Source organism: Peromyscus californicus, unplaced genomic scaffold (genome assembly GCF_007827085.1).
Source record: "Peromyscus californicus insignis strain IS unplaced genomic scaffold, ASM782708v3 Scaffold_5__1_contigs__length_169319896, whole genome shotgun sequence".
Lineage (NCBI taxonomy): Eukaryota > Metazoa > Chordata > Mammalia > Rodentia > Cricetidae > Peromyscus > Peromyscus californicus.
The window spans coordinates 140,415,230-140,443,146 of record NW_026294573.1 but is presented as its reverse complement, the minus strand read 5'-3'; the positions used below and the strand labels follow the sequence as shown (position 1 = coordinate 140,443,146).

General features: G+C 40.2%; 1 protein-coding gene and 1 pseudogene across 1 annotated transcript; one reads left to right on the top strand and one right to left on the bottom strand.

The window, feature by feature from the left end:
• Positions 1-866: 866 nt before the first annotated feature.
• Positions 867-21,491, top strand: LOC128097065 (glyceraldehyde-3-phosphate dehydrogenase-like; annotated as a pseudogene).
• On the bottom strand, positions 21,479-21,903 carry LOC128097406 (60S ribosomal protein L34-like). The gene has a single exon (XM_052717903.1). It carries the CDS (start codon positions 21,870-21,872, stop codon positions 21,519-21,521), a length of 354 nt encoding a protein of 117 aa, XP_052573863.1. The 5' UTR covers positions 21,873-21,903; the 3' UTR covers positions 21,479-21,518.
• Between the last annotated feature and the right edge of the window lie 6,014 nt (positions 21,904-27,917).

The window sequence follows — 27,917 nt, the reverse complement described above, 5'->3', positions numbered from 1 at the left end:
CAGAAATAGCATCATACTGCACTGGTGTGGTGGCAATGGCACTGTCTGTCCTCAAGGAACATGTCATTCCCTTGTTTTGTCTCATGAACTTGAGCCACAGACCGGCAGCAGGGCATTAGCAGTGGACATGCTGTAATGACTACTCATGCTCCCCAGAACATGCCATGTGAAACGCTGTTGAAAGCTTATGGAACTGGAGGGGAAAACTCTGTATGCCTCATAATAAAGCAAGTTTTCACCATACTATAGTACCTTAACACATATACAACATTCATAATCCCTATTTTTCCATAATTAGGAATCATATCTTATGCCAAAATCTTTGTCAGATAAAGTAACCTGCCTGTAATATACTCGCATTGATTTTTTAAAGAAACATTCACTTCCAATTGTCATTGATTTAAGATTTATAATATTGGTTGTATATTTATAGAGATGACTATAATTTTATTTAAAATAAAGTCAAGCAGAATGGATCCATATAAAACAAATTTTCAAGTGAGTAGTATAGGTTGGGTGTCTCTGGCCAACTCACAAAACTGGTGAGCACCCTGACAGCCCAGGCCTACAAAATGCCACTGGACTGCTCTCTCTTGGATAGACATGGAAACTAAGGTCATGGCTTCTCAGGTGGCCTGACTAGGTTTGTCCAGAAAGTCATGGCAGACTCAGGTAGACTCAGGTCTCTTTACCTCAACCTGTTGTGCTCAGCTGAGCCTTTTCCTAACCAAGACAGCTGAGCTGTGATAACTTCACCTGCATAGAATAGAAAGTTTTTAATTAGGCCTGGCCCATGTCCTCAATGTGAAGGAAACACCAATTTTAAAGTTGAAGAAGTATATAAAAGCAGTCATTTTAAGAACCTAATGGCAGCTCTCTGTTCCAGAGACAGCCACATCTTCTCATGCATACCAGCCTCATTCCTGAGACACGATAGTGAAGGCCAGAGTAAACAGATTGGCCATATTGGATTCTTGGTATCCAGGGCTGCCTTCATATTTGGCAAGGTGGAAACGACCCCTTCATTGACCTCAATTACATGGTATACATGTTCCAGTATGACTCTACCCATGGCAAGTTCAACAGCACAGTCAAGGTTGAGAATGAGAAGCTTGTCATCAACAGAAAGGCCATCAGTTTCTTCCAGGAGCAAGATCCCACTAACATCAATTGGGGTGATACTGGTCCATAATATGTTGTAGAGTCTATTGATGTCTTTACCACCATGGAAAAGGCTGGGCCCACTTGAGGGGTGGGGACAAAAGGGTCATTATCTCCACCCCTTCTGTTGATGCCCCCATGTTTGTGATGGGTGTGATCCATGAGAAGTATGATAATTCATTCAAGATTGTCAGCAATGCTTCCTGCACCACCAACTGCTTAGGCCCCTCAACCAAGGTCATTCACGACAACTTCGGCATTGTAGAAGGACTCATGACCACAGTCCATGCCATCAGTGCCACCCAGAAGACTGGATGGCCCCTCTGAGGTGCTGTGGTGTGATGGCCGTGGGGCTGCCCAGAACATCATCCCTTTATCCACTGGTGCTGTGGAGACTGTGGGCAAGGTCATCCCAGAGCTGAACGGGAAGCTCAATGGTATGACCTTCTGTGTTTCTACCCCCCAATGTGTCTGTCATGGATCTGACATGCCACCTGGAGAAAGCTGCCAAGTATGATGACATCAAGGTGGTAAAGCAGGCATCCTGGGCTACACTGAGGACCATGTTGTCTCCTGTGACCTTAAGCATGACAGCCACTCTTCCACTTTTGATGCCAGGGCTGTCATTGCTCTCAGTGACAACTTTGTGGTGGTATTTTACTTGTACTGAAATGTGATTTTAAATTTTTTAATTTTTTTTTTTTTTTGAGACAGAGTTTCTCTGTGTAGCTTTGCGCCTTTCCTGGATCTCGCTCTGTAGACCAGGCTGGCCTCGAACTCACAAAGATCCACCTGCCTCTGCCTCCCAAGTGCTGGGATTAAAGGCGTGCGCCACCACCGCCCGGCGAAATGTGATTTTAATTGTATGTTAATAAATAAAGTTGCCTGGGGGTCAGAGCTATTAGAGCCATAGCAAGTGTGTGGCGGCAGTGGCGCACGCCTTTAATCTCAATACCATAGAGGACCTGGAGGGCTGTACATACAGGCAGCAACGAGGCAGTCACGTGTTTGGGTTTACAACCAATGAGAAAGCAGAACAGCTAGACTATATAAAGACATACACACAGGAAGTAGGTCCCTTTCAGGGAGCTCTCTTGACTGAAGAGGATTGCTGAAGCAGGAAGGGTGAGGCTCTTAGCTCTGACCTCTTGGCTTTCTTCTCTGAATTGGCTCTGAGTTTCTTATTTAATAAGACATCTACATTTGGCGCCCAACGTGACAAGAATCCATTAAAAACGGCTTAACTTGGCTTGGCAGCAGGTCCGGTTTCCTGCCTGGGCGGCCGGCAGGTACGGTTTCGCGCTTGGGGGGCCAGCTCCCTAGCCCGGGCCCAGGTCAGCTTGGCCTCAGGCCAGACTAACCTTGAGCTACTTGCTTAAAGCCGGTGCTACAAACAACTCAGGCCTGCCCTGCCGAACAGGGCCCCTGACTGTAAAGCCAACGCACGTGGTTGGAGCTTAGGTAGCCAGAGCCAAGCCTTGACTCGGATCAAGCGGCAACACATGGCTGGATTCAAGCTCTTAGGCAGAACTTACGGCTATGGTTCTTGTGTGTTCTCTCTCTCTCTCTCTCTCTCTCTCTCTCTCTCTCTCTCTCTCTCTCTCTCTGGATTCACACCTCGGACACTAGGTGGCTGTTTTGAAATTCCCTCGGATTTGTACTGTTGTATGAGGACTTGGTAAGTCACTTAACATATCAAATATTTTAAAGGAAACTATTTAAAAGAGAAATTTTTTCCACATTAAAAAAATGGGTTTTCTGTGTACATTGGAAGAAAATTGGGCTTTGTTTGCAATTTTAGGCAGTCTGACAATGGAACAACTATATGATAAGATTAATGTTGATCGAATTATGCAATTTATTACTGTGCTTATCCTCATTTTACTATTTAAAAAGATAGTCAATTTAAGTGCCAGGGTGACAGCTTTAGAAAAATTTGTTAAACCTGTAAAAACTCAGACAGAAGAAACTAACAGTAAAGTTGCTTCAAGATTGGATCATAAGGTTACAGAAAGAAAGCCTGTTTTCACACAGTCTCCCTTAGTTTGTCCAGTAACCATACAGCAGTTGCCTGATCAAATGACTACACAAAATATTTGGGCTCCAATTGAAATGTTAGATTTACGAAGGTTTAAGGAGGCAATAGTATCTTATGGCATGCATTCCCCATATGTAAAGCAAATGTTAAACTCTTGGTCAACATATAAGAGGATTGTACCACAGGACTGGTGGGAGCTGGCACAAGCTGTTCTTGAACCCAGTCAAAGGCTTCAGTGGCTAACTTGGCTCAAGGATGAAGCTAAAAACATAGAAAAACAATGGAGGAATAAAGGAATCCAAGTCTGCCAGGATCAGCTTATTGGAGGTCAATATGCTTCAGCACAAACACAATGTTTATATGATGCCCAAACCCTAATTTTATGTCGAACGGCAGCCTTGAATGCATGAGACAGAGTTGAGGAACCAGGAAAAAAAACTGAGTCATTTACAAAGGTTATACAAGGCCCAAAAGAATCTTTCACAGATTTTTTTACAAAGACTGGCTTCAGCAGTAAAGAGAATGTGCTGTGGGATGTTCTGTATGGCAAATGTGTTGCTCTGATTGGTCAATAAATAAAACACTGATTGGCCATTGGCTAGGCAGGAAGTATAGACGGGACAAGGAGGAGAATAAAGCTGGGAAGTGGAAGGCTGAGTCAGAGAGACACTGCCAGCCGCCACGATGAGAAACAGCATGTGAAGATGCCAGTAAGCCACGAGCCATGTGGCAAGGTATAGATTAATGCAAATGGATTAATTTAAGCTGTAAGAACAGTTAGCAAGAAGCCTGCCACGGCCATACAGTTTGTAACCAACATAAGTCTCTGTGTTTACTTGGTTAGGTCTGAGTGACTGTGGAACTGGCAGGTGAGAGAGATTTGTCCTGACTGTGGGCAAGCATGAAAACTCTAGTTACAAGAATGGTCCCAGATTCAGAAGCTAGTAAGATAATAATTGAATCTTTGGCCTTTGAGAATGCGAATGCAGCATGCAAAACAATAATCAGGCCTTTAAAGGCAAGATCTGCACCTTTGGAAGATTGGATTAGAGACACGGTTAATGCTGAAGCTCATGAGCATGATGATATGTGGGTAGGAGAAGCAATTTCAAAAGGTTTGAGGAATGTTAGATGTTTTGGATGTGGAAAGCAAGGACATTTGAAAAGGGACTGTAAACAGGTCATTTCTAGAAACAATGTTTCTTCAAGGAACAATGGCAACAGAATGCCCCTTCCTTCTGGAGTATGCAGAAGGTGTGGTAAGGGAAAACACTGGACCAATGAATGTAGATCAACAAGGGACAGACAGGGTAATCCTTAGCATCAGTCTTCGGGAAACTCCCAGAGGGGCCTCATGCAGGTCCCAATAGCAAATCCAGTTCAAACCTTTCCTGCAGTTGTAGAGGAAACCCCTACTCAGAGCAATTAAATAACCAAATGCCTATTGGAATAAATCATGCTGGTCAGGATGATGAAACAGAGAGAATAGAAAATTCAGGAGAAAACACAAAGAAAAATTTTTGGCAAACTTCTATTAATGAACAAAGACCAAAATTATTGATAAAAATAAATGGTGTTTTGTTGTCTGGTCTGGTAGACACAGGTGCGGACGTTACCATAATTGCACCAGAAATTTGGCATCCAACTTGGCCTCTTCAGGAGGTAAACGTTCAACTGTTAGGAATTGGAACATTATCTCAGGTGAAACAGAGTGCAAGATGGCTCGAATGTATAGGTCCAGAAGGACAGAGAAGAAAATTGAAACCATATGTAGCTAACATAGCTATGAACCTGTGGGGTCGAGACTTGTTGCGACAATGGAATAGTCAGATTAACATCCCTCCAATCTCAGAAACAAATCATAAACTAGCACATGTTTCTGAGAGAAGTATTAGAAGGCATTATTCTGAGCGGTCACCAACCATCCATATTATACAAGAACAGGGCACAACAACTGATGATCTTCCAAAGACACCAAAGCTCTACCTTTAAAATGGTTAACAGACAAGCCTGTATGGGTCCAGCAATGGCCTTTAACAACAGAGAAGCTCTAGGCTTTAGAAGAGCTGGTAGAAGAACAGTTAAATGCTCAGCATATTGAGGAATCAACCAGCCCTTGGAATTCTCCTGTATTTGTTATTAAGAAGAAATCTGGTAAATGGAGAATGGTAACAGACCTTAGAGCATTTAACAAAGTAATTCAGCCAATGGGCTCTTTACAATCTGGAATTCCTTTGCCTACTCTGTTACCAAAAGGATGGCCTCTCATAGTTATTGATTTAAAAGACTGTTTCTTTTCAATACCCTCACAAGAAAAAGACAGACAAAGATTTGCTTTCACAGTGCCTAGTTTTAGTAATTCTCAACTGCTTAAAAGATTTCAATGGAGAGTCCTCCCACAGGGAATGTTGAATAGCCCAACTCTGTGCCAATACTTTGTACAACAGTCATTGGAAGTGATATGCAAAAAATTTCCTAAATCTATAATTTATCATTATATGGATGATATTTCACTAGCTGACTCAAATGTAGATACTTTAGAAAGAATGTTTGAAGAAGTAAAGAAAATTTTGCCTTGCTGGGGATTACAAATTGCTCCTGAAAAGATACAAAGAGGAGATTCTATTAATTATTTAGGATATAAAATAGAGCTACAAAAAATTAGACCCCAAAAAGTGCAAATTAGGAGAGATCGACTACAGACTCTTAATGACTTTCAAAGATTATTTGGAGATATTTCTCATCTACGAACTATTGTTGGGGTAAAAAATGATGAACTGAATAATTTGTTCAAACCTTAGAAGGTGACAAGGACTTAAATAGTCCAAGAGAATTATCACCTGAAGTTGAGAAAGAATTGGCCTTGGTAGAAAAGAAAGTATATGAAGGGCACGTGGATCATATTGATCCAAAGCTGGATTGCATTTTGGTTATTTTACCTTCTAGGCATTCTCCTACAGGAATATTAATGCAGACAGAAGATATTATATTGGAATGGATATTTTTACCAAATAAACCAAATAAAAAATTAAAAACTTATGTGGAAAAAATCTCTGACTTGATTTGGAAAGGGAAATTGAAACTTCATCAATTAGCAGGAATAGACCCAGCAGAAATTGTCGTACCTTTAACTAAGGAGGACATTGAAAAATTATGGACAGAAAGTGAACCTTGGCAAAGAGCTTGCAGTAATTTTTTGGTAGAAATTAACAGCAAATATCCCAAAAGTGATAGAATTGATCCTATAAAGAGAGCTGATTGTATCTTGCCTAAAATTGTACGGGAAAAACCCATATCTGGAGTTAGTACATTTTATACAGATGCCAACAAACAAGGAAAGGCAGGTTACAAATCAGAAAATTTTAGTAAAGTGGTTTAAAGTTCTTATAATTCAGTTCAAAAATCAGAATTGTATGCTATTCTGTTGGTATTAATGGATTTTTCAGAACCTCTCAACATAGTAACTGACTCTCAGTATGCTGAAAGAGTAGTATTACACATTGAGACTGCAGAATTTATCCCTGATGCTTCAGAATTAACTTCACTATTTATTCAATTACAAGATACAATCAGAAAAAGGAGTCATCCTTTATATATAACTCACATCCGATCCCATACTGGTCTGCCAGGCCCTCTAGCACAAGGCAATGATGAGATTGATAAATTATTGATAGGAAATGTGCTGGAGGCCTCAGAATTTCATAAAAAACATCATGTAAATAGTAAAGGTTTATAAAAGGATTTTTCCATAACCTGGCAACAAGCCAAAGAAATAGTAAAGAAATGTCCTACTTGTTCCTTCTACAATCAAACACCATTACCAGCAGGATGTAACCCAAAAGGTATTCAAAGGAATGAAATCTGGCAGATGGACGTGTTTCACTTTGCAGAATTTGGAAAACTGAAATATGTACACTATACCATCGATACTTATTCAGGATTTCAGTGGGCAACTGCTTTGAGTTCTGAAAAAGCTGATTCTGTAATCACTCATTTGCTAGAAGTTATGGCTATCATGGATATACCTGCACAAATTAAAACTGACAATGCTCCATCATATGTCTCTGGTAAAATGAAAAAGTTTTTTGCTTATTACAATATAAAGCATATTACAGGCATACCACATAATCCTACAGGTCAAGCAGTTATAGAAAGATCAAACAGAACTCTAAAGGATATGCTAAATAAACAGAAAGGGGTAACAAAAAAACCCAGAAATAGACTGCAAAATGCTCCATTAACTTCGAATTTTCTTAATGCCAATGAGAAAGGAACAACAGCTGCAGAGAGACATTGGATAATAGAAAAAACTACAGAATTAAATCAGCCTATATACTTTAAGGATGTGCTGACCTCAGAATGGAAACCAGGATATGTGTTACATTGGGGACGAGGTTTTGCTTTTGTTTCTACAGGAGAAGATAAGCTGTGGGTACCATCAAAATTGATAAAGGTTCGATTTGAACAAGAGAAACCTCTTAATTAGAGGAGGTGATAGCTCATCAACCAACATGAACATCCAATTTAAACTAACTTATACCAGTAACACATGTCTTTTCATTTAATCAGACAATAACTTGCCAAAAAGGAACATCCCCAAAATTAGTCTTGGGGAAAGGTTTTTGTTTTTGTCTTTTAGGAGAATGAAGGTTAAGGAATCTGAAGAACACTGCACAAATGAGACAACTGAAGAAAAGGGACAAATCATCTATCCCAGGAACAGAGTGAAATGGCATATGGGTATATATTATCTAAAAAATATTTATGTCTTCCTAAATGTTTGTTTCTGCTTTTCTCTAAAGATTTAACACTATTGGTCTTCTAATAGTCCCAGTTCAATTAAAATTTAAAGCTGACTTTGGAGTTGGAGAATGGCTCTCTCCTTCTTTAAACTCAAGCATGTTGTTAAAAGGAAAAGGCAAACTCCCTGTATCATGCCAGAAGAAAAGAGCCATCTTCTGCTATGGGACAGGAGAAAAGCCAAATTAGTTAAGGGACTATTCTATTACTAATCTCAACTTTGATTCTATTCTGATTCTTTAAACTTTCCTTAAAGTATAAATTTTATATCAAAATTTACAAGATTAATATATATAGATATATATACATTTTAAACTTTGTTAAGATATGAATGGTCATATAGAGTACTAACTAATTCTAGAAAAAAGGTTTCAATTAGCTGCATATATATGTCTTTGTGTTCGAGTCTCTTATCAGTTTTCTGCAGGAAATCACGGCCAGGCCTAACGTCAACTGAAGTCTCCAGGAAGAAGATGGGGCCCCACAACAACAACAATTCCACGTGGACAATAATAACATCACTAAGCTGACAAACATCATCTACAGATCAGCTTTGAACTACAAGGTGCTCAGAGCAATTTTGAGATGACAAGCTGAGATGATCCAGTCTCAAAGAATACTTGAATAAGGGCTTGAGATAAACCCTGAACTTTGGCATTATACACAGACTGAATAATGAAGGATATAGTTACCTTTCCTAGAATTTGACAATTAACCTAAAATTTTTCTTTCAGGATAAAGATAACTTCGCCCATACCCAGCAGGAAGCAATTTTAAGAATACGACGCCCACATTCCCAAAGAGGTGGTGTGGGGCGGGTGGTTTTTTGGTCTTTTTAATGGGTTTTGAGTCTGGGATAATTTTCATTGTTTAAGGGGGTTGGTTACAAGTTGTTGTCAAGGGTTAGGAAAAAGGCTAAGCAAAGGAGATTAGATTTAAGGTTCTTGTTTAAAAAAAGAAAAAGAAAGAGAAGAAAAGAAAAAGACAATTACTAGTTTTAAATACTTTACATTGGAATGGATTGTTTTATATTATATACAAATTATATATATTGAAATTGATATTGTTAGAAAATGCTATATGTATATTTCTAATTGTACTTATACCGTTCATTTAACAATGCAATTTTCTGATCCTTGAATGTTATTATTACCAACTATTAGGATATAAAGAAATGAAAGTTAGTAGTTAGACATTACAATAGAACTTGTAGTCATATTAGAAATGTTTTCAAAATTGAGCAGATATATTTTAGACAGGTCATCTTCAAACCCTTCAGAGATCTACAGAATATGGCATTTAAAATGTTTTAATAACTTAGAAAATTTTTCTTTTTTGAGAAATGTCGACTCCTGGCAGTACCAATCTACTTCAGAGAAAATATGGGCATTGAAGAAACTGCATATGGAGTTAACTTTCATTGTGGCAAAAGTTAGCCACTGGACAACAAAGTATCCTTGAATTAACTGCTGACAAAATGGACAGACAGGACATGAAACAAAGGACTACTGATTCTTGCCAAAACAAGTGTGGTTATGGCTTTATCAAAAGGCATCTTCTGAGGCCAGTACAATATGGCATCATCCCTGAAGTGGCCTTCACAATTTGGAAAAGGTACAGTGCCCTTTTCTTCAAAGGCAGCTGAACAGGCATTGGGCCGATGGCCTCTGATGTGCTATGGAACAGCAGCTGAAACAGTTATTCTTGAAGAGTAACTAAGCTCACGCCTCTCAATAGTAGACTGGCATTTGATAGAGGGATGTGGAGAAGAACGGGATGCTGAGATGAAGCCACATACACACATAGCCAAGAAGAATGGACAGCTGAATTAAAAAACCATCAACAATTTCCAGAATTTAAAATCCTGAATCATGACATGACACTAGTGGAATTCAGGTGTTTCTGGTACATGGACTGCTCTCACCCAATGTGAGGTTGAACTGTTGACCTTGTGTACATCCTACTTCACAAATGAGTCTGTCAGATACGCTAAGTCTATAGGCTGAAGATGATGCTCCAACGCTGCGGAGAAACCTCAGGTGACTGTCCAGGCAGCTGGCTGTTTCTATCAACTCACAAATTTTTTGGAAGTTGCTTGCATGCACTTCCTGTTTTTATTGTTGTTAGCTAATATTATTTCCTGCTTGGGTCTCTGAGGGAGTTGAAGATTAGTTAGTTATAGTTGAAGATTAGTTAGTTATAGTTGAAGATTAATTAGGATAGAAAGTGAATTAGATACATTTTGGACTTACCAAAATAGGATAGATAATGAAATTATTATCTCTGAATTTGTCAAATACAAATGAACTAGACATTGTTTAGATATTCATTACTTGTATATATTGCATATAGTTATTGTACTTTTGTATATAGTTTTTCTTTTGTTAGTTATAACCTTTTTCTTTTTTTTCCTTTTTATTAAAATAGAAAAGGGGAAATGTGGTGGTATTTTACTTGTACTGAAATGTGATTTTAATTGTATATTAATAAATAAAGTTGCCTGGGGGTCAGAGCTATTAGAGCCATAGCAAGTGCGTGGCGGTGGTGGTGCACGCCTTTAATCTCAATACCATAGAGGACCTGGAGGGCTGTACATACAGGCAGCGACGAGGCAGTCACGTGTTTGGGTTTACAACCAATGAGAAGGCAGAACAGCTAGACTATATAAAGACATACACACAGGAAGTAGGTCCTTTATGGAGAGCTCTCTTGACTGAAGAGGATCGCTGAAGCAGGAAGGGTGAGGCTCTTAGCTCTGACCTCTTGGCTTTCTTCACTGAATCGGCTCTGTGTTTCTTATTTAATAAGATGGTTGATTACATCTACACAACTTTGTAAAGCTCATTTCCTGATATGCAATGAATACAGCTACAGTAACAGGGTGGTGGACCTCATGGCCTACTTAGCTTCCAAGAATTAACAAGCACTGGACCACCCAGCCCAGCAAGTACATGGGAGCAAGAGAGAGGCCCCCAGCTGCTGAGCAGTCCCTGTCCCAACTCAGCTCCCAACACTGAGGATCCCCCTCACAGTTTCCATCCCAGACCCCCAGAAAAACAGGAGGGGCATAGGGAGCCATACTCTCTTGAACACTATTAATAAAATTAATAAACATCATTGCACCCACAACAAAAAAGAACCTAATGGCATTTTAAATATAATAAAACACCAAAGCTTAAGTTGAGACCCTCCTGATAGAAAGTGCCATTTGGAGACTCCATTGACTAACAGAAACCATCTAGACCAATCCCTGATTCCCAGAGCCAATGCAGATGGGAACAGTTGTTTTTATATGTTTTGTTCTAACATAGATGCCTAGGTCGGCAATATACTTCCATGGTAGGATGCCATTTACTGTATGGAAAGTCCTGGGTTCAATACCCAGCAATGACAAGACATTGGGTATTCAGATACATATCTTAAATATCAAACTTTAATTGGTGTAAAGTTTGTCTGGTTTTTGTGAGGTCTGAAAGCCAACTAGCTAATTCTAGTGCCTTGGCTTGTGGAGAACAACTCTGTAAAAACCCAGGGCCTCTCACGTGTAGGCTTGCTGACTCCACAGTAGTACTGTTTGCTTGGCCTTTAAGGGTAAACCTTTAGTTACTTGAGCAACCAAAGTAAGGGCTGTGCATAAAGGATCAGAGACTGTATGCTGTTAACATTCAGACATGTAGCTGAAGTTATCCTGTTTCCTGCTTGGCCCACGATCAAGACAAATCTCTCTCACCCGCCAGTCCTGCAGCCGCTCAGACCCAAATAAACATATACAGGCTAATATTATCTTTTTTTTTTTTTTTTTTTTTTTTGGTTTTTCGAGACAGGGTTTCTCTGTGTAGCTTTGCGCCTTTCCTGGAACTCACTTGGTAGTCCAGGCTGGCCTCGAACTCACAGAGATCCGCCTGGCTCTGCCTCCCGAGTGCTGGGATTAAAGGTGTGCGCCACCACCGCCCGGCTTCAGGCTAATATTATCTTTAAATTATGGCCATGGCAGGCTTCTTGTTATCTAGTTCTTGCTGTGGGATGGTCTGTATGTCAAATGTGTTGCTGATTGGTCAATAAATAAAACACTGATTGGCCATTGGCTAGGCAGGAAGTATAGATGGGACAAGAAGGAGAATAAAGCTGGGAAGTGGAAGGCTGAGTCAGGGAGACACTGCCAGCCGCGATCAGGACAAGGAAGATGTAAAGCACCGGTAAGCCACAAGCCACGTGGCAAGGTATAGATTAATAGAAATGGATTAATTTAAGCTGTAAGAACAGTTAGCAAGAAGCCTGCCACAGCCATACAGTTTGTAAGCAATATAAGTCTCTGTGTTTACTTGGTCGGGTCTGAGTGGCTGTGGGACTGGCGGGTGAGAGAGATTTGTCCTGACTGTGGGTCAGGCAGGAAAACTCTAGCTACAAATGGCGCCCAACGTGGGGCAAGAGTTTCTACCTAAAACCTGAGAAAAAAGATTCTAAAACGGAGCTAAAACAGTTCCTAGTTGTCTCTTTCAAGTTAGCGGCATCCTGCCGGTTTGAGCTACTGGCGGGTTCCTAGCGTGCATGCATGCTCGACCTGCAGTATGGTGGGAATGAGGCCTCTGCAAGTGGCACATTAAGCTGTGTGGTGGATTTAGCCTTTGCTAGTACAAAACAAAACAAAACAAAAAGAGGTTTCTGGGCTACATGCTGCTTTGATAGAAGCATAGACCCACTATTTCTGAGAGTTGATGGCTCCCAGAGCTGGTGGAAAACGTATCACCACCATGTTGGGAAGCTGAAGTGGGTGGAGCCAGCAGCGCCAGCGCCATTTCAAGCTTAGAAGGCTGCAGTTCAAAGCAATAGGCTCAAGCTAATATAAAAAAATAAGCCACGTAAAGATGGCTACCACACAGAGAATCTGGATTATGTTCTCTTTGATATTCGTAACTAAAGAAAAACATTTGATTACAAAAGCTGTTGAGTTATGCCAAAATGTATATTTTAAAAGTACCTTGACTTCAAAATTTGGATGTAAGGATATGTTGCTTTGGAAAGGAGGCTCTGCCTTTGTTTCCACAGAAAGCCAGAGGCTATGGATTTGTTCCAGATTAAGACACATTAGGTTTGACTAGCCAAGACCACCTGAAAGGTCTCCGATGACACCATGGCCCAGATGATCCAACATCCAGAATGGTTTCAAGGCAACTGGCTCAGACGATACAGCCTCACGGACTACTCCATGATCCTAAAATTTTCTTTGTTTCCCCAGAAGATACAGCGCCCCCCTCCAGCAGGAAGTAGTAAGAGGAGCTACGCCCAAATTCCCAAATATACCAAGCTGACTTTGGAGATGTGTAAAGGTTAAAACCTTCCTTTTTAAGAAAAGAAAAGGGGAAGTGCTGTGGGATGGTCTGTATGTCAAATGTGTTGCTGATTGGTCAATAAATAAATCACTGATTGGTCAGTGGCCAGGCAGGAAGTATAGGCGGGACAAGGAGGAGAAAAAACTGGGAAGTGGAAGGCTGAGTCAGGGAGACACTGCCAGCCGCGATCAGGACAAGGAAGATGTAAAGCACCGGTAAGCCACAAGCCACGTGGCAAGGTATAGATTAATAGAAATGGATTAATTTAAGCTGTAAGAACAGTTAACAAGAAGCCTGCCACAGCCATACAGTTTGTAAGCAATATAAGCCTCTGTGTTTACTTGGTCGGGTCTGAGTGGCTGTGGGACTGGCGGGTGAGAGAGATTTGTCCTGACTGTGGGTCAGGCAGGAAAACTCTAGCTACAAGTTCTTATATCTTAAATTAACCCATTTCTATAAATCTCTATTTTGCCACGTGGCTTGTGGCTTACCAGCACCTTTACATCTTGCTTCTTCTGGTGATGGCTAGCAGTGTCTCCCCTGCTCTGTCTTCTTCCTTCCTCTCTCTCTCTTTAGAATGTCCTCCCTAACCTTATTCTGCCTTGTCATTGGCCAAACTGCTTTATTTATCAACCAATCAGAGCAACACATTTTCACAGCATATAGAATGATATCACCCATCATTAGACACCAGCCCACTGTCCAGGGAACAGCATGTAATGGAACACAGGTAAAGCCATGGAACATGTGGTGACATATAGATTAACAGAAATGGACTGAGTTTAAGTGTAGTAAGTGGTAGTAAGCCTGAGCTAATGGCAGAGCAGTTTTAATTAATATAAGCCTGTGTGTGTTTACTTGGGTCTGAGTGGTTGTGGACCAGGAGGGACATAGGAAAACTTCCAACTACACAGACAAGCAATGGTAACCCATTTACAATCTACAGTTGACATATGACTTATGTGTTCACAGAGGATGCTGAATCTGTGTGTGTGTGTGCGTGTGCGTGTGCGTGTGCGTGTGTGTGTGTGTGTGTGTGTGTGTGTGTGTGTGTGTGTGTGTGTACAGGGACTTTTGGGCCTTGTATATGTCACTGACTATGTGCACATGAATGTATTCCTGGGGTGTCTCTGTGATCATGCCCCAAAATAATTTTTATTTTGGTTATAAAGTGCTTTAATAAGTTGTATTTTAAAAAGCAATTAGGTTCACACCAAAGCTCAGAGGAAGACACACAGCTGTTCTACATTCTACCTGCTCCTATACATGCATGAGATCCTCTTCCTGCAGCCTCCTACAGCAGAATGGTCTACTTATTACAATTGGCCAACATGTCACAGCTGACACATTATAATCACCCAGAGTCTACTGTTCATGGTAAGGTTCTCTGTTTGTTGCGTGGGACCTATGCATCTGGATAAATGTATAGCAACTTGTATCTACCACTGACATTATACCAACATCCTGTAAAACAATGTCAAGGTGAACTTATTAGACCTGAGCCACAAAGTAGCCACGCTTATTATGTGGACACTGAAGCTCATGAAATGGAACCATTGCCTGATGAAACTGTTCTTTACTGTATCAACCTCAGTTTCCTGATTGATGTCATTCTAATGTTTTGAAGGAAGTGGACTTGGGGAAAATTGCTGAAAGAATAGAAGGACATATGTATTTTGATTTATAACTACCTGTGATTCTACATTTTGAAACATTTTGTGCAACCCATCTTTCTTTCTCTCTCCCCTCTATGTAATGTTGATTTTATATATATATATATATATATATATATATATATATATATATACCTTACCATATTTTCTGTGTCTGAAATCTTTCCAGATCTCCTTACTATGGTGTGGAGACTGCTTATACCTTGCAGCTCATCTTCTTACCTTAGGAGTACCTTATTGTCTTAGTCAGTGTTCTTTGCTGTTAAGAGACACCATGGCCTAGATAACTCTTATAAAGAAAATCATTTAGTTGGGTGCTTGCTTACAGTATAGTCTATTATCATCATGGCAGGGAACATGGCAGCATACAGGCAGACATTGGGTAAGGCATGCTGGATTAGTAGTAGATTTTCTACATCCAGAGCCACAGGCAGCAGGAAAACAGAGAGAGCCACGGGGCCAGGCTTGGGCCTCTGAAACCTCAAAGCCCACCCCCAGTGACACACTTCCTCCAACAAGGCCACACCTCCTAATCCTTCTAAGTAGTTCCACTCCCTAGTGACCAAGTATTCAAACCTATGGGACTGTGGGGGCCATTCTCATTCAACTATCACACCTGTCTACTCTTAAAGCTACTGGTGAAATTTACACATGCTCCTTTTTGCAGATGAGAGACAAAACCCTACATATTGGACAGAGACTAATGTTCTCCACCAACTCTTCCCACCATTTCTAGTTGGTTCTTTTTCTCACCCATTGCTTCTACCATTAGCACTTTCTTCTCCCTGCAGCAAGTTGAACTTGCCTACATTTTATTTCCTTGTGGGGTAGCTACTGACATGGTTGTATTCAGGAGGCAGAGCACCTAGGCCTGGAAGAAGGATTTCCTTAGCTACTCCATAACTTCTAAAGGTTCTCCAGTTTCCCAAGACAGAGCCATCAGCCAGAGATGAAGTGCTTATACCCACAAGCCTATGAAGGACATTCTACAGTCTAATCTAACATCTCTTCATCTTCTTTGGACAAATATTTATTAGAGTCTATTGTCCAACTTCAAATTAGTGATCTATTCTGAAACTTAATTTCTCATCAGATAGGTAATTTTCAAGCATTTTCCCCACTCTGTGTATGAGATATTTTCATTGGTCCATAGAGAAACTTAGAGAACCGTTTGCTTCTTTCCCTAGTGTTCCTTTGAGCCATCAAATGTAGCTATGTCATCCCATTGTGTGAGTCAGCTTCCCATCATTATAACAAAATACTTGAGATAATTATATTCCATAGTCCGTGACTGGAGGGCATAGATTCGGTCCTTGGTGGGTCTACTGAATGGCAAGGACAGGGATTTCACAGCAGTGCAAACTGCTCACTCATAACAAAAGTATAACAGCATAATCAAGGGACTGGGGTCCCACAACCAGCTTCAAGTGTCCATCTTCTGTGACCTAAGGTCCTCTCATGAGGACCCATCTTCTAAAATCTCTATTTCCCAATAACACCACTGTATGATATTTTGTTTGTGTTCTGACAAATAAAGCTTGCCTGGAGATCAGAGCGCAGAGCTACCCACTAGTTAGCCACAGAGGCCAGGCAGTGGTGGCACACACCTTTAATTCTAGCACTTGGGAAGAAGAAGCAGGCACCCCTGGGATACATGAGATTGAACCAGTCTAAAAGAGAAAAGAGCTGGGCAGTGGTGCTTCACACCTTTGACCCCAGCCCTTGGAAGGCTCATGCCTTTGATTGTAGCACAATCAGGAGGTGGAGACAGGACTATAAGGTGGGTGGAGACAGGATCTTGACTACCCATTCAGTCTGAGGAATCATAGAGACAGGGCACCCATTTGGTCTGAGGTTTCATAGAGGTAAGAAGTCTCTAGTGGCTAGCTCCACCCTCTGATCTCCAGGAAAGCTTTATTTGTCAAAACATAAACAAAATATTATACAATATATCACTCTCTAATGAAACTATTAATATGTGGGCCTCCATGAGACACTCAACATCCACGCCACAACACATGTCTACCACGTCCAATGGCAGCTATTGTTCTAAGTTACACATGTGTATACACACAGGTTATACAAACACATATGTGTGTATCTATGTATTTTTTAATACAAAGACTTTATTGCTAAGCCAAGACTTTTGTCATTATACCTTGAGCTCAAAACATAAATGAAAAACAAAATTGCTTGCTATTGAGACAAGGAGAAAAACCTGGAAATCTCAGTGGTCCTTCTCCATCACATTAATTTACTTTTTCACAAAAATTATTAAGCATTAACTACACAACTTATAAGGATATATAAAAATCAACTTCTATTTTTAATACTTTGAGTTTATATAAGATAAATACTCTTTCATAACTATACCTTAGCTACTTTAAAAAGATGTGGGTGCCTAGAATGTTCCAGAAATCCTAGTATGCATCTGGAAGTGAATGCCACAGCAATTTCTAATGGAATCACTTGAGGACAAGAAGTGAGCACAGGGTGCTCTGTGAGAAAGCAGTAACTTAACTGATCTTCGGTTGCTTTCTGGGATTAGAGAACAAAGTGACAGTTTTAGATTTTCTTTTGTACTTCCAAATTATTGTCGCTTTAAGTATTAAAGAAAACAAGGGCAAAAATCTTTAGAATTGTATCAGGTAAGACATAGATTTCATAATGTCCATACATTTATGCATAGGTATTACTATTGTCAACAAGAGTGGCTGCATCCAAGTCTCCGACTCTCCAGGACAGACTTTTCAGATGCATTTTATTTTTTACAATCTCTAAAAATCATATTCATGATTTATTAAGATGTCTTGCTTTTAAAAAGAACTTACTTTGAGCCGGGTGGTGGTGGCACACACCTTTAATCCCAGCACTCGGGAGGCAGAGGCAGGGGGATCTCTGTGAGTGTGAGGCCAGCCTGGGCTACAGAGTGAGTCCCAGGAAAGGTGCAAAGCTACAGAGAAACTCTGTCTCAAAAAAAAAAAAAAGGACTTATTTCTTTTTATTTGTGTATGAGTATTTGCCTGCACATATGTATGTGCATTATGTACATGCCTAATGCCCAAGGATGCCAGAGAGGGCATCAGATGCTCTGGAAACTGCTGTTAGAGATGGTTGTCAGCTGCTACGTGGGTGCTAGGAACAGAACCTAAACCCTCTACAAGAGCAGTATTTTTAAACACTGAGCTGTCTCTCCAACCCCAAAACATTCTATTTTTATCATTGTCAGTAATTTGTGCCCTATACATGCTTCTTAAACTTGTCTTATATTTAATAGGGCTTATTCAAAATAACTTCAGGAAACTAATATGTGTGTAAACAAAGTAATTATATGTAAAATAAACAGCCAGAAAGCTTGATTTAACATTCTAAAACTAACGTTTGTTATTTAGGTGAGTAACAAGAAAATTCAAATGTTCTGTGACCTTTACAGAAAGGGTGGGTTTACTCTTTAAACTCACCTCTGTAATGACACTGGCTGAGAAAATGTTTCCTGTAGACACTTCAAATCTAAACTATGAGACTGGGTTTTCCTATGTCTAATTTGCATAAAGCATTTCTTTTGCTAATCTTGACTCACCAAAGTGTGAACTCCTATTAACAGGGGAGAGATTGGTAGCTTCCTCTTGCTGAGTCTCTAAAGGCTGGAGTTGTAGTTAATGTGAAAAACAGCAGGAGTAAAACAAAGAGCCTTAAAACTGCTCTGGTTGCAAACAGGAGCCTGTCCCTGGGACCAGTCAGCTCAAGTGGGTGTGCCCAGAGGGCTGCATCTGCTCTGCTGCTAGGATGCCTGACAGACATTTCCCTGGGAACATGATTCTAAAGGGGGCCTTTCATCTCCTCTTTACCCCTCTTCCCCCTGCTTTCTCTCTTCTCTTCTCTCCCACCCCTCTCTTCTCCCCTCACCTTCTGCTGTTTATTGCCACTTTTATCAAAAGACACAGTCCTGGTTCTCTCAGACGTCATCCAGCTAGACATTTTGGAGTAAACACAAACTCAGAACCATCACAAGACCAGCATATGTTTTGTTTTTTAAATCTCATTGTTGTTAACACTTCATTTCTTTCAAAGTCTGCCAAAGTAGATACAGGACCTGTGACATTTTGTTTTCCTCCAGTATGTCCCTTCTGGGCTCCCAGGCTTTTCCTATTGCTGTTGGTGTTGTTAGAACCAAATCCTGGTCACTAGCAGCCCTAACAAGCTAGGCTTAGCCAAAGTCCTCAATAGGCCAGCTGAAGTCATAGAAAGAGAGGAAGTTCATTCAATGGTGCCATGGTGGGAAGAGGGACAAATAAAGAGGTCCAATGATTCTTAAGTCTGTCTTCTGGATCCTGATGTGATGCTTAAAAGGTTTAAATAAAGGGCAAGAGGTATGAACAGCTCAGCTTCTTTGTTAAGGTGTGGTCCCAGACACTACTGACACACCACTATTGTTGGGGCTACAACCTCACCTCCAAAATGTTTTGCCAAACTATCAGAATTGTGTGATACCTCACCCTGGGAGACAAGACTCCTCTGGCATTCCTGTCTCCCAGCAAGGAAGTTCCAATTCTGGGGACCTTTGATATCTGGTAGCCAAAGGGAGGCACAAGGGGTTGGTTCTCCTTGGAATGTGTCGGATCACGCCAACAGTCTGTGTACTCTGGAGCAGAGGAAGCAGCTGGCACGGAGCCGCTTGCAGCGGTGTTGAACCATTGTGTCCGAGCTTTCGAAATCAAAAGATGCTTTCTCTCTTTTCAGATTCAAAGTAAAAAGTAGCAAAAAGTAAAAGGCTTTGCTCTTATTTGTTTCATTATCATTAATTTGTTTTTATTGTATTTTTTTCTTTATTCTTGCTCCACACACATGCCTATATGTAATTTTCCTACTGGTTTTAAAGGAAGACTGCAGTGAAGGGCTCTGTGAGACTCTTCCTGGAGAGAGGCAAACAAACATTTCCAAATAGGGCACTGGTTGCAAACTAAAGAAATGATGTCACCTACGTCTATCTTAGTAAATCAATGTATTTATTGAGGTGACTTTCAGGAACATGGATGAACCAGAGGCAGCTGCACCATGGAAAAGCCCACCTCTCATGACAGACCAGTCCTGAAAGCTGCATCGCTGAAGCTCCGGGCACAACGTGCAGGCGTGGTGGCTGAGTGCAGAGCTCTCCCGCAGTAGTTACTGTACACATCACCTTGAGGATGAGCCTTGATCAATTTGTAAGCCTCCCCTGTGAGCCTCCCTCTTTCCTCTAGGAAGGAATGTTGCAGTTCTGAGGAAATGGGAACACAACAAAGGCAAAGAAACATAGTTTTCTAGAGAGGCAAGCAGAAAGGAGCATTTGCAAAGAGGAGGTGGAGCCCAGAGGTGGATGTAACTCTGTTACCTCATGATCTGGAAGTATCAAACTTGGGGTCGCAACCTATGTCCCAAGTTAGGACCAAATACCCATCCTCAATAAGCCAAGTAAAAGAACCAAATTAAAAGTGGAAAGCAAAGACTAGAGATTATTCAGTGTGGCCATATGGGGAAGAGGGGCAAAGAGATCCAGTGACCCATCCTTGGTTGGGTTTCAGTCTCATCCTGCTAAGTGGTCTGACAAGTTGTTAGAACTGTGTGAAATCTCTTTCCAGAGACTTTACACCCCAATGCCCCCAAACTGGCACTTTTTCCTTCTCCCAGCATGACATTCCTGGGGAAATTCCCATTTTGGGGGTCAATTGTTTCAATAGCTTAATAGTCAGGTTGAGAGACATGTGTCTCTTTAGATTCTAAAGAGGCACTTTAAAGTCTAAAGGTGTGTGATTTGAGGAGTATGTGCCTGATGCACACAAGGTCATGACTTCCATCCTTAGCTCCTTAGGGGTGAACACACACACACACACACACACACACACACACACACACACACACACAATTTATCTATAAAATTGAGGTTGTACCAGTAAAGCAAAATAGAATGATTTTTCCACAAAATCCCATCCTTGAATTTTCATAGGACAAAATGTTCACATCTTGAAAAATCAAATAAAGCTGATGCTGTGTGTCTCAAAAGCCTGGAGTGTTTAGCATGTTCTAACTTACAAACTGTGGGTGATATATGATCTCCTGCTTTTTATTTCCAGCACCATTGATTTGTAAAATGTTATTGCCTAATGACATTTCCTACGTTTTATGCTTTCCAGTTTGATTTTAAATTTTTATGCAGCAAGGAACCTTCTTTGTAAGATGTGTGTCCCTGACGGCTGCAAAAGGACCACTGCACATTTTATGAGAGACTTGTTGTGGGCAAAGAGGTAATTTGTTTCTTGTCTCTGTGTTAGATGCTGTGGTGTGTGGCAGCTAGCACACATTGGCTTCGACTGGTTGGAGGAATCCCTGAGGTATAAAAGATTAAAGTCAAGTCAGTTCTGCTTCATGAAAATGCAATTGGAATAGACATCTATACACCATGTTGAGGCAAAATAAGTTCTTTTTTTTTTTTTTCCACAGACCAAGCCTTGACCTTTATTATTTAAAAAAGCTGCATATTTATTTGGCTTTCTGACTCTGTGCTTGTGCCTTCAACACCTTCACAACAATTTTCTGCTCCTCAATAAGGAAAGCCTGCTTGATCCTGTCACAGACACACTTGGTACACACGGACCCACCGTAGGCCCTGCTGACACGCTTCTTTGTCTTAGACCACCTCATAAGGACTTTCGGTCTCACAGCACGAACCCCTCGAAGACTGCCTGGGTACACACTGCATGCAGATTTAGGTGCTTTTCTAACCTTCTTGGTATAAAGGTAAACAATCCTGTTGCCAGGGGTTCGAGACAGCCTAGTTTTGTTAGAGGCTGTGTTGTAGGAAAGCCTACGACAGTATGTCAAACGCTGGACCATTCTGAGTGCCTCTAAGCACCGTCCCCAGAAGAGGCTCAAAATAAGTTCTTATTTCAATAGAACTTATTTCCAATATTTAGACTTTGTCCTACTTTTAATGACACAAGACACAAGTCTTCTAGTATAAGGTGTTGTCCTCTAAGACAATTCCACTAGAAAAAGTAGCAGAATTAATAAATGAAATTACAAGAACACTTTGACTCCACTAAGGATTAGGCTTGTTCCATTCCATCTCCTCTGGTTGCTGATTGATCTCTGGATCGACATCTTCTTTGGCTCCAATGAGAGTCATTTTTCTTTAAAAGCTATTGTCCTTGTTTATTTTTCCCTCAGCTAATTCTCATCTAATCCCCTTGTCAAAGAGAACTGACTGCCAAATGCTCCATTTCTTTTGTTAATGAATATAAAGTAAAAAGCTGACAACTCAGTTTAAAGAAGATATACTAGGTATCTGAGGACTTTGGTTCTAAGTCCCGCCACTAACACACTGTGTGCTCTCACACAGTTTAACCAATATATCATATAATGTTCCAATTTTCAAAGCAGAAGTGAATATTTTTAAAACTATGGTTTTTGTTACCATTGTGCTTTTGAGGAACAGAGCCCTTATTGTGTTCTTCATGCTCTGTCAAACAATGTATGCCCTCAGGATGCATGCACTATACTAAAGTAAATAAAACAAAGGTCACAGTGCACGACAAGGGCGATAATAGCATGCTGTGGAAATAAGCATGGGTTGAAAGCCCAGAAGACCATTTTCATTTCCTTTAATTTGGGTCAGTTGTTTCCTTAAAGGTAAAGTTGAGGTCAATACACACATATAAATCAGCAGCAGAATAAGCAGTAGATTGGACTTATGTGATTATTTGAATAACAATGGCCCCCATAGACTCATAGATTTGAATAGTTGGTTACCAGGGAGTGGCACTATTAGGAGGTAAGGCCTTGTTGGAGGAAGTGTGTCACTGGAGGTGGTCTTTGAGGTTTCAAAAGCCCAAGCCAGGCCAATGGCTCTATTTCTTCCTGCTGCCTGCCCGTCTATATGCAGAATTGTCAGCCACATCTCCAGTACCATGTGTGTCTGCATGTTGCCATGCCCCTACCATAACAATAAAGAACTAAACCTCTGAAGCTATACCCAGTCCCCCATCAAATGATTTCCTTTATAGGAGTTGCCTTGGCCATGGTGTCTCTGCAAAAATAGAACACTGGCTAAGACAGAGTCTTCTAAGACAGTCTTCTATTGTTGAGATTTTGGGCAAGATGTGTACAAGACTTGAAATAAAGTAGAATTAGAGTTCATATTAATGTACCTTGGTAGAAAGTATATTGTATATTGGACTGAAAATCAGAAAAAAAAACAAATTTGATATCCTATTTTGTCCTTAATTTGTTTTATATTGGGCAGATTAATGATTTCTGGAAATCTTTTACTGTAGAAAAGTAAATGTAATTAAAAGTCAAAGTGATATGTTAGTTTTTTTCAAAGTTCTCTTTCATTGCTAAATACTTAGGGGAATATCTAGCTTACCATAGCCATTTGGTCAAAAGTTAGCAATGGTCCCAGCGTCAAAGAATAATTAGTTCTTATAAGTTAAAACTTAAAAAGAAAAAAATGCAATATTCTATCAAAATGAAGTAATAGAGTCTGCATATTATATCCTGCCAGAAATAACTTTAAGAAGACAATATTTATGAAACTATAGTTCCCAGTTCACTGGGTATTGGGTCCTAAGTGGCAGTAATCTTTGGCAGAACACATGAGCTAAGTCCTAGCAGCACCCAAGCTGACAACTTGAACCAGCTGGCAGACTGTAGCAAAGGGAGAGGAACAGCAGCTAGAGACGAAGATTTCTGGCGTTAAACAGAGGTAGTGGAGAACTCAGTGGGAAAATGAACAGCTGAAGTTCAGAAGACAGAGTGGAGGCAAACTCTGGAGTTATAACATGAGAAAATTCTAATGGTCTTTAGTTTCCTCAAATAGTCAACATAGCTTTGATCTCCAGCATAACTGAAGAAACAAATTTGAGGCTGGAGAAAACCAACAGAATGGATTAGAAAATAGTATCCAGCATCCCACAGAGGTGGGAATGATGCCTGTTCCCATGAGTGGGAAAACTTCCTTGGTTCATAGCTCATTGGGTAGAGTACTTAGGAAAATCTGGACTCTGAAAAGGACATAAGTATCACTGGAATGGGTATAATTCTAGTCCTGGTTGAACTATGTATTCGACAATTGTTAAACATCATAGGAAAGAACAAGCATCATTATGCCCGTTCTGTCCCTGTTTACAAGTACTGAGAAAATGATATACCTTGATCGATAATTTCAACTGCACAGTAGAGAGGAAAGAATCAATACACAGCAACATAGCAAAACAGAAAACACCGTATCTAAACAACAGAAAAAAAGTAAACAAAACTGAACTGACCAAAGCCTAAAGGACTCAGAGCTATAACAAACATCTACCACCCCTACCATTAGAGTTGGAGAGCACCATGAGAAAGAATTGGGCTGAAAATTTATTTAAAAAAGTGATAGTTTCTAATTCCCTTTATTTGACAACAAACAAAAGCTTGTAGACTTAAGAAAACAAATGAACCTAATAAGTAAAAAACTAAAAGTGATAGATGCAAAGAGAAAGAAAAAGACAGCCAGACTGTAAACTCCCTGTGTGAAAGGCTTCTTGAGTTCTCTAAAGGATGCATGGTGGTATAAGCAAACATTGTAAGACTTCACTGTGAACAGGAAATACTTACGGGAAGTATATTGTAAGGAGGAGTGACATAAACAGAAATAAGGTTCCCTTGTTTCACGTAAGTAAAATGGTAGTACGAGTAGGCTTTTATGTTACGGTTATATAATGCTCTAGCCAGAAAAATCACTGACATCACTTTGCAAAGGGACATGCTCATAAATACCATAGATAAATACTCTTCTAGAAAAAATGTTCACATGACCCACAGAAGTATGAAGAAATAAGAGTCAGGAAAAGCAGAGACAGTGACAATAAGAAGATGATAAAACTAATCTGAAGTAAGGTGACAAGATTAATCTAACTTTTCAATGATTACACGAAATGTGGATGGCTGAGATATGCCACTGAAAGTTGATGCTGGTAGAGTGAAAGCACTATGACTCAGCTAGATGCTGTCTACAAGAGAGTCTCCTCAACGATCATGATGTAGATAGACTGAAGGTGAAGGAATGAAACAGGAAAGGCAATGCAACATGAGCTCAAAAGAAAATGCAGGAATAGATCCATTAATATTGCACAGACTTCAGAACACAGAAAATTACCAGGCAGAGAGAGTGGTATTACATCAGGATAAAAGGGTCAATCCACCTAGAGACTTTGCAATCCCAAATAGTGTGTATCTAGGCAACAGAGCTGCATGACAGCCAAGCTAAAATTAAAAAGAAAGAAAGAAAGGGCAAAGCCACAATTATAGAGTCCTCAACATTCTTTGTTCCACAATGAAAAGAATAACCAGACATCATCAACCAAATTAATCTAATCTATGTTTACAGACTGCTCTATCAAAACACAGCAGGATAGATGTTCTTTCGAAGTACTCACAGAACATGTATTAAGACAGAAATTAGAACATGAGTTCTATATTCTGTAAATTTATCTTTTAAAATCAAGGGAGTAAACTTTCCAGGTCAACAAAATCTGAAAGAATTTATCAACTGGACACTCCCAGCCCAGGAAGAATTTATTACCAATACAACAGAGCATATCAAAGGAAATCCTTCAGGTAGAAACAGAAATTAAAATAGGCAGGAATCCGGATCTTTACACAAGAACACATGGCACTAGTCATAGCTACTATTTCATGGATAACTCCTTTTCATTTCACTTCAAAGGTAATCATTTAACCAAGAGTAACTGTGCATGGTGCTGCTTACAGTTGCCATGAAAGGTAAAGTTGTGGAAACGACAGAACAGAAGTGAGGCTGGAGGAAATGAGAACTGCTTGAACAAGACTTGAACAATGACAGCACCAGTCAACACGACAATGTGGTTGGGGGAATCTCATGGGTCTCCATCCCTAGATGAAGAGTTACGAGCAGTTAACAACTGCCAAGAGAGGGGTGTCAGTCCTAGAAACATTTACATACAAGCAAGACTAAAAGAACTCATCAGTTCGTATTTATGTGTCTAGTGTGTGTGTGTGTGTGTGTGTGTGTGTGTGTGTGTGTGTGTGTGTAAAAATAATCACAGAAAAAGAAAGCATGAACTTAAGAGGGAGTAGGGGCAGCATTTGTGAGAGGAGAGGGAAGAGGGAAATGATATAAATGCAGTACACATATATGAAATTTTAAATATCAGTTTCATAAAAATGGTAAAAATAAACCTTAAGAAATTAAAAATAAATCAAATCAATTACCAGTATTTTGATTTTAGGAAATAAAAAAAGGAGAACAAAAAGCCACAAAACAAGCAGAAGAGTGAAATAATACAGGCCAAAGTGAAAATTAAGAAAATAAAAATTGAAAAATACAGAAAAAAAAATTTATTGAAACCAAAGCTAGCTTTTGAGATTAAGGAAATCAAAAGTCAGTAAACCATTTTCCAGAGGAATCAGGGAGGTCCAAGCCCCAAGAAACAACTCACAGATTCTGACTGAGGAGGCAATGCTGGGAGGTGGCACCTAAGGAGGAGCAAGGGAGCCCTGTGCTGCACCTGCCAGCAGTCCAGTTGGTTCCGAGGCGAAAAGCAGGTTGTCCTTGGGGCCCCACATTGAGCCACCAAGAACTGTCATCCAAAGAAACATCTCTCATCTCAAAGGAATAAAAGATGGCTTATTCTAAAGTACAATATGAGGGATCATGGCCCAGATACACGTGTTTAGGGCTTCCCAAATATAATGCTGCAATGAGGAAGTAGTTCCATGGAGTTTTATAGTAACAGACCAAAGAAAGTTATAAATCAAGACATTTTTAAAATGAATTGTTGGAAACATCAGAGAGGCAGGCTACAGCCAGATGAGGAATCTTTCCCATAGGCTCAGATATTATCGGCCCTTCCTTTGATGGAGAAGAGCAATTTTTGTTTCATTTTCTTTTTGTTGGTTAATACATTCCTAAGGTTTTTATTTGTTTATTCAGGATGTTAGATATGATACAGAGGCAGGCAAAGAATGTCTCTTTGGGAGGCTAAAGATAACCCAACAGAAGCTGTAATAATTGGGCTACCGGATCAGCAATTTCCCAAATTCTCTATAGTCTTTGAAGTTTTTGTCAGTTGATCAGCCAATGCACACAGCTTCAGAATTCTTTACAGTGGCATTAGTACCATTATAAGAAAGAAGATCTGAGCTACCAGCTCACACTGTGTCCCCATGGGATGCCACCGGCCACAAACCACATAGTGAAAAGGTCCTTGCTGGCTTCAGAGCAGAAGCCAGTGTCTTTTTGTCTTTTCAGACTTAAGAACTGTGAATCTCATAAACTTCTTTATAAATTACACAGAGTATCCATTTACCCATTCATTCATTCATTTATGACTTGCTTCTTTGAAACAGTGCCTCATAAATGGGCTACCAAATGCTGAGTATCCAAAGAGAAACCAAGATGCAATTTTGAATTAATGGTCTTCTGATACCATAATGTTACCATAAACCAGGGGCTCAAAGTAACAGAAGCACAACATCCCAAGGTTCTAAAAGTCTTAAGTAGAACTTAGTCTCACAGAGCTAAAATCAAGGCTCCATAATGCTTCAATCCTCCTTGAAGTTCTGGAGAAGACACCTTTTCTTCCTGCCTCCCAGCTTTGGAGGTTGTATTACTGCCTCCCTCAGAACCATCACAGGTCATGTCTTCCTCCCAAAACATCACTCCAACTGTGCCTCCTTTGCTTTGGTGTCTACTTTAAGAACCTATCTAGAGTGACATCCCAGAATGCTGCCTAGTTCTTTGTCAACTTGACACAAGATGGAGTCATCAGAGAGAAGGGAGCCACAATTGAGAAAATGCCTCCATGAAATCAGGCTATAGGCAAGCCTGTAGTGAAAGGACCAAGCAGATGCCATAACAGG